Source organism: Lagenorhynchus albirostris, chromosome 19 (assembly GCF_949774975.1).
Source record: "Lagenorhynchus albirostris chromosome 19, mLagAlb1.1, whole genome shotgun sequence".
Taxonomy (NCBI): domain Eukaryota; kingdom Metazoa; phylum Chordata; class Mammalia; order Artiodactyla; family Delphinidae; genus Lagenorhynchus; species Lagenorhynchus albirostris.
Genome location: NC_083113.1, coordinates 12,936,734 through 12,948,275, shown reverse-complemented (window position 1 = coordinate 12,948,275; position 11,542 = coordinate 12,936,734). Strand labels below are relative to the sequence as shown.

General features: G+C 54.4%; 1 protein-coding gene across 3 annotated transcripts; it reads left to right on the top strand.

The window, feature by feature from the left end:
* The first annotated feature begins 5,776 nt into the window (after positions 1–5,776).
* CNFN (cornifelin) lies at positions 5,777–8,103 on the top strand. Of its 3 annotated transcripts, none has more exons than XM_060131780.1 (4): positions 5,777–5,928; positions 7,080–7,187; positions 7,645–7,781; positions 7,878–8,103. In XM_060131780.1, the coding sequence occupies exons 2-4, from the start codon at positions 7,082–7,084 to the stop codon at positions 7,965–7,967; spliced, it is 333 nt and encodes a 110-aa protein (XP_059987763.1). In that variant the 5' UTR covers positions 5,777–5,928; positions 7,080–7,081; the 3' UTR covers positions 7,968–8,103. The 3 variants fall into 3 exon arrangements, with proteins under 3 accessions (XP_059987763.1, XP_059987761.1, XP_059987762.1); XM_060131778.1 differs by having other exon boundaries at positions 5,870–5,894; XM_060131779.1 differs by lacking the exon at positions 5,777–5,928 and adding an exon at positions 6,441–6,624.
* The last annotated feature ends 3,439 nt before the right edge of the window (positions 8,104–11,542 follow it).

Sequence of the window (11,542 nt, the reverse complement as noted above, 5' to 3'; positions counted from 1 at the left end):
ATGGGGCTTCCCTGGTGGCGCAGTGGTTGAGAGTCCGCCTGCCGATGCAGGGGACACGGGTTCGTGCCCCGGTCTGGGAGGATCCCACGTGCCGCGGAGCGGCTGGGCCCGTGAGCCATGGCTGCTGAGCCTGCGCGCCTGGAGCCTGTGCTCCGTGTCGGGAGAGGCCACAGCAGTGAGAGGCCCGCGTACCACAAAAAAAAAAAAAAAAGGTCTTCATGAACACAAACAGGCTCAGGGACATAGAGAAGAGACTTATGGTTGCCAAGGGGGAAGAGATTGGGGTGGGATGGAGTGGGAGGTTGGGGGTAGCAGATGTAATCTATTATAATATGGAATGGATAAACAAGGTCCTACTATATAGCACAGAGAACTATATTCAGTATCCTATGATAAACCGTAATGGAGACAACCCAGGGGTACATCAAGGAGGCAGGAGGAGTCAGGAGAGGGAGGTTCCCTCCTCTGAAACCTTTCCTGACCCACTAAACCCAAAAAAGACTCTCTTGGACTCCCCTGCCTCTGCCCACCCCTGCATATCAGTATGTGGGTCTGTCCTCCCATCTGACCAGGCCTCCTTGAGGACACAGCCCAGGCCTGATTACCACCATGGCCCAGCACGAGGCTTAGCACATTGGAAGCCTCAGGAAATGTTTTAAGTAATGGGTGGCTGAGTGTGTGAATGAACGGGTGCGAGTGAGTGGCTATGCGAGGAAATCCATGAGTGAGGTACTTAATGAGGGCAGGAAGGACGGAACGCATGCGTGAGCAGGGCGGGTAGGGGCAGACGAGAAGCAAGTTTAGGGTGGGAGGAAGGGAATGGATGGATGAATTTCTTAGATTGTCCATCCAGCTCCCCGCTCCGCCTCAAGCCTCACCAAAGCTCACCGTTTCCCGTCCGAGCTACGTCCAGAACCCCAATACTGGGTGTGCTGTGAAGGGTTTACCAGGACAGTCTCGCAGAACGTGTCCACTCAAGAGCCGCTCCAGCGTCTAAGAAGCAGACCCCAACACCAACCGGCGAACCTCCTGACACGCCGACAGGACGGGCGGGGACACTAGTCTATCGCTGTCAGACTCGAGCTGTGGGCCTCGCCTATTAGGGAACTCGCCCTGCCCTGAGTGGCCCAGGGAGTTAGGAGGCGGAGTGTCTATTGGCTGGAAGATAGTGACTGACGTCGTGGGTAGCTTATCACAGATCGACTGCCGAGGAGCGCTCGCGTGTCAGACACGCCTCTAGAAAGACAGAAATGGGAGGTAGCTGAGGGCGTGGGCGACTGCAGAAGGACAAGGAACGAGGTTTCTGGCTGCACGAAGCTGGGCTGTTCGACGGACTGATCCTGTCCTGAGGGAGGATGAGAGAGTCCGGATTCCTTGGTCCTGAGGGAGGAGGAACGGAGGAGCCTAGACTTCTGAGTCTGAGGGAGCAAGAGGCTGAGCGTCCGGATTCCTGCATCTTGAGGGAGGGAGGAGCTGGGAACCTGAAGGGTCATGCTCTAGGGACGGGGATTCCTGGATCCCAAGAGTCACTGGCCTGACCAAGGAAGACAGATTTGGGGTTCGGGATTTTATGTGGCTCTGTATTGTACTGGAGCCAGGCCTTGTCCCCAGGCCAGAATTCTGGGTCCTGAGGTGGGGCTTGGAGTAGAGATGAAGAGGAAAAGGCTTAGGGGAAGCTCTGGCCTCGATAATGCTCTTTCCTCATCCCTGAAAGGGAACCCAGGGGCGGGTGCTGTGTGCAGAAGGAACCCAGAGCAGGAGGAGACTTGAGACTCATGTGGAAACAAAGAGAAAAGCATACATACCAAATGAGAGATTAAAATGCTGAAAACAATAAAAATAATAGGGGCTTCCCCAGTGGCACAGTGGTTAAGAATCCGCCTGCCAATGCAGGGGGCATGGGTTCGAGCCCTGGTCTGGGAAGACCCCACATGCCTCGGAGCAACTAAGCCAGTGCACCACAACTACTGAGCCAGTGCTCTAGAGCCCGCGAGCCACAACTACTGAGCCCGCGTGCCTAGAGCCCGTGCTTCACAACAAAAGAAGCCACTGCAATGAGAAGCCCGGGCACCACAACAAAGAGTAGCCTGGGGCAGCCAAAGCATTCCAGGTGGGTCTCTAGGTCTCTCTACTTTCCCCCAGGCCTTGAACCAATGCCTGCCAGAGGTCCTGGCACATCGCAGGGGCTCAGCAAATGCTTATGGAATGGACGGACAAACATCCACATCTCTCTGTGCAGCTCCTCCTCTGTCCCCATGTGTCCTCACAACACCTGCTTGGTGTGATCTTGCATTTACACCCACACAAGCAGAGAATCCACACACGGCATGTGCAATTACCTACAAAGACACACATAGGCACACAATCGTGGAATCACTCGCACTGACAACACACAGAAATATCCCATTCCTCATGCAAAACAGACACCCCAGTTATGCAGTTATCTGCCCAGCCATAGAGAGACCATTCATCTAATCCCTACTAGGTCCATGAGCAAAGACTTGGTTTTATTCACTATTGTATCTCCAGCAACTAGAACGTCATCATCATCCCCATAAACAGAAAAATGTTTCCTATGGTCCAGGTGCAATTCTTTACATGGATTAACTCGTTTAATCCTCTCAGCAACTCTATTCCCAGCAACCCATCTTGTAGATGGAAAAATTGAAGTCCACAGAAGTTTAGTGGTTTGCCCAGGGTTTCATAGCCATTCAGAGGCCATCAAGATTTGAACTAAGTTTTTCTGGCTCTGGAGTCCAGCATACAAAGCAACCACTCAAAAACTAATTCCTGCCTTAATCTAGTCAGAATTAGGGAATTTTCACAACTGAGACCACACCCAAACACAGATGCACAGTAGGGAGAATCACAGGAGGGCAATACAGACGCGCACATAGAAAAGACGTCCTCACGTGTCACACCCCAGGACACAGGAACACGCAAAGAGAGGCACATCGTGACAAACCCCACACAGATGCACAGCACCTAGAGAAGCACACACCAAAGAGATAGATATGTCTCTATACAACACACCCAAACCCAGACACGGTGACGCATCCAGAGCTCTGAGTCCCTACTCTTCCGCTCCCAGCCCCGTTGGGCTGGCCCTGGAGGACGCAGCAGGCTTACAATGGGAAGGGGGCCCCTTCACTTGCCTGCTCAGCCAGACCGGTTCCGCCAGTGCCATAGATGGCAACACCCGCCTTGTGAAACCCACGTTGGGCAACTGTATCCTGACCTGGCCTGGACACCTGAATTCTGGGGAGAAAGAGGCTGGAGGCCTGGACTCCTGGGTTCTGAGGGAGTAGGGGCTGGGTACCTCATTCATGGATTCTAGGGGAGGAGAGGAGTGGGAGTGGGACCTGGACTCTGAGGAGGGATTCCTGGGTTCTGGGAAAAGACCCAGGGACTTGGATTCCCCTCTTTGAAGGTAAGTTTCCAGATTGAGCAAATAAAAATACTGGACACCAAGTTAAAATGGAATTTCAGACAAACAGCAAATACTTTTTAAGTATAAGTATGTTCCGTACAATACTTGGGACATACTTATACTAAAAAAGTATTTGCTGTTTATCTGAAATTCTAATTGAACTGGACATCCTGCATTTTTAAATTTTTATTTATTTATTTATTTATTGCGGTACGTGGGCCTCTCACTGTTGTGGCCTCTCCCATTGCGGAGCACAGGCTCCAGACACGCAGGCTCAGCGGCCATGGCTCACAGGCCCAGCTGCTCCACGGCACATGGGATCTTCTCGGACCGGGGCACGAACCCATGTCCCCTACATTGGCAGGCGGACTCTCAACCACTGCGCCACCAGGGAATCCCAACATCCTGCATTTTATCTGGCAACCCTGTTTGAGGGGGATGCAGGCCAGAAGCCTGGAGACGCTGCCATGCTCACTCCTCAGCCCCCAGCTCTCCTCTTCCTGCCACTTCCCTCCTCCTCACCCCCAAGCAGGCCACCTCACAGCTTTCCCAGTCCTGATTTCCTCACGTACATGAGTTTCTGTATCTATCTAATTGGGGCCCCCAGGCTGTGTCAGAGTTGGGAGAGGAAACTTGAGGACAACTCAGGTTGTTGTCTTGGAAGACCTAGGGTCTGACCCTGAGTCACCTGCAGCCCATGGTCTGGACAGCTGGGGGATGGGGCTCTGTGGCTGCCTCCATGGGGTAAGCCTCAGGATGGGGAGAGATGCTGAGAAAGGACACAGAGGCTCCAGGATAAGGACACTGAGACACAGAGCTTGGGAAGAGAGACTCAGAGATGAGGAGACAGAGAACCAGGAGAAATTTGGAAACAGATCTGCAGAGATGAGGAAAGAAGGAAAGGAGAGATTCAGAGCCAGAGAGACAAAGATGCGGAGACGGGGGTGGGGGCGGGGTGGGGGACAGGGACCCTAGAACAGAAGCGGGGAGAAGATGTTTCCCAGACATTCAGGATCCCAGACCAAGTGATGGACACTGACAGACAAGATGTTGCGTGCTGCCCTTAGGTCTGGGGACAAGGACAGCAAGCCATCTGGGTGGTGTCAGGAAATTAAGGATTGTGGGGGGAAAGCTGGGATCCCAGACCAGCAGGGTGGTCCACCTCATCACCCCATACTCATACCCAGTGTGGTGACAGCATCACCTTCTCTGCAGCTGACACCCCAGTTTTCCGGTGCCTCGTACAATTTTGGAGTGACACCCGTGGTGGGAACCCCACCCAGCTCTAATTCTGCTTCCTTCACTGAGTCACCTCCAACCCCGCCAGACCTGTTGAGGGGAGACTTTGGTGACTCAGGCCTCCAGGCCCCCAGCTCTTTCATCTCCCAGGAAGACAGCAGTCTGGGTATCCCAGGACCCCTACCCCACTCAGGGATGCAGCCTAGCTTAGCCCCAAGAGTCTGGATGCCCAGCCCCCTCCTCCCTCAGACCCAGGAGTCCAGGGCCCCAGTCCTCTGCTCTGTTAGGACTCAAGTGTCCTAGACCACATCCACCTCCCTCAGGAACCAGAAGTTTCTCAGTCCCCAGCCTCCTCCCTTCCCAATTTGGATTTGGGTGAGGTGTGTTTTTTTACTTTGGTTCCAGCATGGGTCACCCCCAAAACACACTGCCCCCCATGTGCCCAGTGGCCCTGAATGGGGGCACAAAGCCCCTTCTGCCCGGGAAGTCGGGGCCTCACTAAGGATGGTGGGAGAGGGCCCAGTGGGAGCCCACTCTGCACTCTCCTGCACCACCAGCCTCTCTCCTCTCCCTGTTTCCCTTCCCTCTAAGCCTTGGCGTGGCCAGTGGCTGGTACCTCCACTCACCTGACACTCCACCTTTCTATCTTTGTGTCTTTTTTCTGAATCTCTTCTCCCCCTTTCTTTTTATTTCTCCCCAGATCTTTGTGCCTCTCTGTCTCGGCATCTCTTTCTCTCTCTCTCCATGTCTTCTCATCTTATCTCTCTCCATCTCTCTGAATCTCCTTGTCTCTCTCTCCCCTCTGGGCCTCTCCTTCTGTCTCTGTCTCCCATTCCCTCCCTATCTCTCTTGTCTCTTCCTCTCTTTTGGTGTCTGTACAGCTGTGCCCCTTGCACCTCCCCTCAGCCTTCTCTCTCCCTCTCTTGGTCTCTCTGCCCACTTCCCTTTAGAGCTCTACTCCCAGCTCCTCATCCTTGGACCCCCTCCCCCACGATTTCCTTGGTCCTCTGAGGCCAGGCAGGAGGCGGGAGAGGGGAATGAGGGATGGAGAAGGAGGAAGGGGAAGTCCCAATGTGGGGAAGAGGGTCAGCCAGACCGGCTTGGCTCCCTGGGCATCTCTGTCAGAGCCCCACCCAGGGCCACGTGGCCCGCCCAGATATAAGCAACTCAGTTCCCAGGTGTCACCCACACCTCTGTCTCCATCGTCGCTGTAGCAGTCCTGCAGGTAGGAGCATCTGCCCACAGCCTTCTACTCAAAGGTTGGTGCCTCTGCTCTCTTCTCCCCCCACCCAACTCCACTCATGTCTCTCTGCCCCCTTACATGTCTCTGACTGTTTACCTCTCTGGACATCCCTGTCTTTCTCAATGCCCCCTGTGACCCACCCCCCTTTCTCAACCTGATGGCACTGAGTTGAAGTTGGAAGTTCTGGGGGCCAGTACCCCCTTTACTAACCCTCTTGGCTGGGCCATCAGATGTGAGGCGTTTCTCTTCAGCTCACTGAGCCTCAGTGTGCTGTCTGTGAAATGGGCTTACAGAAAAACAGTACTGGGCAGGTGTGAGTGTTACTGGTGGCATCTCTATAGGCACCTACCTCTGATCTCTTTCTCCCCTTGTCTCTGACTCTGCCTGTCTCTGTCTTTTGGTCTTTCTCTCCAGCTCTGCCTCTGGTATGAGGAGGGCAGCTGTACAGAGATGGGCGAGTTTCTCGCCCCCAACCCCATATCCCATGTCTCTCCTAGCTGGCAAGCTGATATGGCTCTTTCTCCCCAGCATCCTTACCCCTGAGAACCCGGCCCCCAGTGCCCCTGCCCCTTGCCCTGACCTCCCCCAGTATCCAGCATCCCTTGGACAGATTCTGACGTTGTCACCACTGCCACATCTGCTGTCCCCAACGGCCACCTCCTCAGGGCCAGCAAGATGCAATTTGAGATGCACGACAACGTGAAAGGCAAAGGTGGGATCGCTGGATGGAACCCCAAACCTTCCAGTCCCCGGAACATGGCCACTTCCTTCCCCTGGGCACCCTGGCTTCGAAGACAGACGGCACCTGCCTGCACCCCAGATGCCCCGACGTGCAGGGACCCAGGTCCCCAGGCCCAGGCGTGGAGGAACCGGCGGCAGGTCCCCGCCCCGCCCACATGTGGCGCCAACCTTCCCTAGACTTGCAGGCTCCCCACCCACCCCACCTCCAGCCGAACCAGTTGTGCAGGAGACACCAACAACAGGGACAGACTGGGGTGTCGATGCCCAGATGTGGCATAAAGAACGCGGGAGGCACAGTGGTGCCCCCTCAGTGGGCGGCCCGGTGGCCTCGCCCGGACTGCCCGGCAGAGGGAGGGGCTGCATAGGTGCAAGGGCCCAGGAGGTGCTGCGAAGCTGCCCGCTGACCCCCGCCTCTCCCCTCCGCAGCCATGTCCTACCCAGTGACCAGCCAGCCCCAGGGTGCCAGCAGCTACCAGTGCCAACTCAGTGACTGGAACACCACCCTCATGGACTGCTGCAGTGACATGCCCATCTGTGAGTGCCCGCCGCTCCCTCTCCAGGCCCGGGGAAAGAGCGGGAGGGGAGCGAAGGTCACCCCCAGCCCCTTCCTCGCCCTACTAGCCCCACTCCCTGTCTCCTTCCTTGGACCCTGAATTCCCAGTCTCTAACCCACATGCCTTCCTGGGACGCCCGACACTCCCTAGGATCCCGGCCTCACACCTTCCAACTTCCACTGGGACCCTCAACGTCCCCCTTGCACCCTCACTTGTCTTCCTTGGGTCCCCAACTCCCCCTTCAAACCTTATTTCCCAATCTTGAAACCCCACTCTTCGGACCCCTAATGCCCTCTGGGACCCTCACTTCCACCAACACTCAGCTGCCTCTGGGCCCCTCAACCGCGCGCCGCGGACCCCGCCTAGCCCCTCCCCGAGGCAGAGCCGGCCGGTGGCACCCGGTGGGCCCCGCCCTTATTGCCCCGCGTCCCCTGCAGGTCTGTGCGGCACTTTCGTCCCTCTGTGCCTCGCCTGCCGCATCTCCGACGACTTCGGCGAGTGCTGCGGCACTCCCTGCCTGCCCGGAACCCTGAACTCCCTGCGCACCGGCATGCGCGAGCGCTACCACATCCAGGTACGCGCCGGGCCCGGGACCGCAGGAGCCGAGGGCTGGGGACGGGCCTCCTGGGATGCAAGTTAGGACTGCTAACCTCTTTCTCCCACCCTCCAGGGCTCTATCGCGAAAGACTGGGCGGCCCTCACCTTTTGTTTGCCCTGCGCCCTCTGTCAGATGGCGCGGGAGCTGAAGATCCGAGAGTAAAGACGTTCCCCTCACCTTTCTCCTTTTCCACCCGTCACGCCTGCCCTCCTCTGCCTTCTCCTGGGAGGTCCTGACCCTCCGCCCTATCCCGCTACCAGAAATGCACCCACAATAAAAAAAAAAACCTAAAAACCAACTCCGCCTACATCCTTTTTTGTCCCAGGGAAGGAATCTGGGTGGAGAAGGAGGTTTGGTGAGGGAGGCGGGGACACAGGGAACATGCCTAGGTGTGGAAGGAGTTCCAGAGTCGAGTCAGATGCTCGACCCGGATCTGCTGTGTGCGACATTGGCAAGTCTCTTCCCTCACTAAGCCAGGGAGTCCTCACTAACAAAGGAAAACCACCAACTCCCTAGCTGCCTACCTGAAGCTCCGCCCAGAGCCTGAAAATTAGCCAAACCAGAAAGGCTGTCTGAGGACTGTCAGGGTACCAACCATTCAAAGAAAAAATTAGGAGAGCCCCCCTGCTCACTCAATACCTGTGGACTCTTGGCCTGCACACAATCCTAACAGATGCGGAGGCTCTTTGTCTTCAAAGCACAGAACTGTCAGGTTTAAAACTCTCTAGAGCTGAAAGGCATACTCAAGGATCATACAATTCAATCCACCCCCTTTATTGAAAAGCAACTAGCAGATTAGAAAACGTTTGGGTCTCAAAGTTGGACAGACCTGGGATTCAATCTTGACTCTTGCCACTTACCAGCTGTGTTCTCTTAGTAAATTAATACACCTGAGTCTGTTTCTCCCTCTGAGGATAATCCCTAATATGTCATATGGCTACTGCGAGAGCAAGAGATGGAACAGATGGAAAGACCAGAGTCAATTTAACAAACTGTTGTTAATATTATTATTATGTAAGAATGTATAACTATTCTAATATTCATATATTATTTGTATTATTTGCTATTCTTCTCTCTCTGTGTGTATTCAACCATTGAGTGACATTCTTCCCTTGGAATGTCTAATAGGTATCTTAAGTTTAACGTGTCTAAGACCTGACCCCTGATTCCCCACCGCCCCAAGTCTGCTCTTCCCACAGTCTTCCTCATCTCAGGAAATAGCGAACCCCATCCCTTCTGTTGCCCACTTTCTCTCTCACCCAGTATCCAAACTGTCAACAAATTCTGTTGGTTCTACTTTCAGAACAGATCCAGAATCCCCCTTCTCCCCATTCTACTGCGCCTCCTTGTTCCAACCACCCTCCTCTTCGGCCTAAACAAATGCAGTGGCTCCTCACTGGGCTTCCTGCCCTAACTCCACCCTTTTAGGCTCTTCCCCACAGAGAAGCCCTGTGGACATCTGAACTAGATCACATGCCTCCTGTGCTCAGAACCCTCTGCTGGCTCCTCCTGCACGTAGTAAAAGCCAGAGTCCTCACGGTGGCTCAAGGACCCGCACAATCTTCCTCTTATTCCCTCTGTGACCTTACCTCCTCTTTATTCTCTCTACTCCACGAGTCTCTTGGTTGTTTCTCTAAGATGTTAGGCACACTCCCACGTCAGGATCCTTGCACTGGCTGTTCCCTCAACTCGGAATTCTCTCTCCTCAGATGTCCCTATGGCTCACTCTTTCACTTCTGCTCACATGTCATCTTAAGAGTGAGGCCCAGGACTTCCCTGGTGGCGCAGATGGTTAAGAATCCGCCTGCCAATGCAGGGGACGTGGGTTCCATCCCTGGTCCGGGAAGATCCCGCATGCTGCAGGGAAACTAAGCCCGTGCGCCACAACTACTGAGCCTGCACTCTAGAGCCCGTGAGCCACAACTACTGAAAACCACGCTCCTAGAGCCAGGGCTCCGCAACAAGAGAAGCCACTGCAATGAGAAGCCCCTGCACCGCAACGAAGAGTAACCCCAGCTCGCTGCAACTAGAGAAAGCCTGCACGCACTGATGAAGACCCAATGCAGCCAAAAATAAATTTAAAAAAAAAGTGAGCCCCCCCACTTCCACCTTACATTAAAGAGCAAGTACCTACCTCCCCATCCCCCTCCTTCACTGCCTTGTTTTTCCAGTCATTTTCCAACATACCGAATCTTTTATTATTTGGCTCCCCACTGGCTTGTCAGCTCCATGACAGCAGGGACCTTGTTGACGGCTATATGTCCGGAACAGTGTGGAGCCCAGTGGAGGTGGAGACAATGTATGATCACAGGTGGGAGACGTTGGCTTAGAAAAGGGAAGAGATTTTAGAGGTAATACAGGGGGGCAATGGAAAGTCAGACAGGCTTGTGTCAGAATCTGGACTCGTCTACTAATCTGCCCTGAGTTTTGGGCAAGGGACTTAATTTCCGAATCTGAAGAATGGGGGAACAAGCCCATACCTCCCAGCTGTGACGTTGGGAAGATTAAAAGACTCATGCCAAGCACCCAGCACAACGCTGGAGTGCTGTAGGCCCTTGGTAAAATTTCTCCCCTTCTCCTGAAGTCCCTAGGCCATCAGTGGCCACACATGGGCTAGAATCCAGGTCCCTAGCATCCCGTGTCCAGGCTTTCTCTCACTTCACCACAAGCCCCTTGCATTCGGGTGTGTGGGTATCAGGGAGAGGCAACTGCTGAGGGTTTGACGTGGAAAACGAGGAACACATGCTGTGGGGCACTGGTACAGGGGCATCTGCATAGCAGTGACAGGAGCTGAAGAGAAGGTGGCTCTGTGCCCCAGAGGAAAAGTCCAGTCAGAGTGCAAACGCGCTGCTCAGGAAGGCAAAGTCACAGGGTGACTGCTAATAAGAGACCTTACCAAAGGGTCCAAACACAACATGGAGGAGTCGGTTTTTTTTTTCTTTCCCCTAAGCATTTAGCAGGACCTGGCAGAGGGCCAACACTTTTAATTAATTAATTTATTTTTGGATGCGTTGGGGTCTTCGCTGCTGCACGCAGGCTTCCTCTAGTTACGGCAAGCGTGGGCTGTTCCTCGTTGTGGTGCGCGGGCTTCTCACTGTGGTGGCTTCTCTTGTTGTGGAGCACGGGCTCTAGACGCGCGGGCTTCAGTAGTTGTGGCCCGCGTGCTCTAGAGCGCAGGCTCAGTAGTTGTGGCACACGGGCTTGGTTGCTCTGTGGCATGTGGGATCCTCCCGAACAAGGGCTCGAACCCATGTCTCCTGCATTGGCAGGCGGGTTCTTAACCACTGCGCCACCAGGGAAGCCCCCATGGAGGAGTCTTGAATAACCACCTTAACTCCTTTCTGGTTATGCGGGATGACCCCACTGGCCTCAGGACTCCCTGAGGCAGCCTGTCCCACTGCTAGTTGGCTCCCCAGTTGGGAAATTCTGCCTTATCCTGAGCAGATATTGACCATTTTTTTTTTTTTTGATATTGACCATTTTGAACACGTACTCCTAGTGTCCACTCTGTGCTGAGACAGCTAGGTCAACTTATGCTAAATAAAGCAGTCCTTCCTTGGGAAGTGGAAGAGCCTGGTGGTCAGGAACATGGATGTGAGAGTCAGGTCTGGGTTCAAATGGCAGCTGTCGCTCAACAGCTAAACAATGTCTATGAACTTCTGTCTTCTCATCTGCAAGATGGGGCTTACATGGTCCCTACCTCATAGATTTGACTGTTGGAAAGATCATGAGAGCGA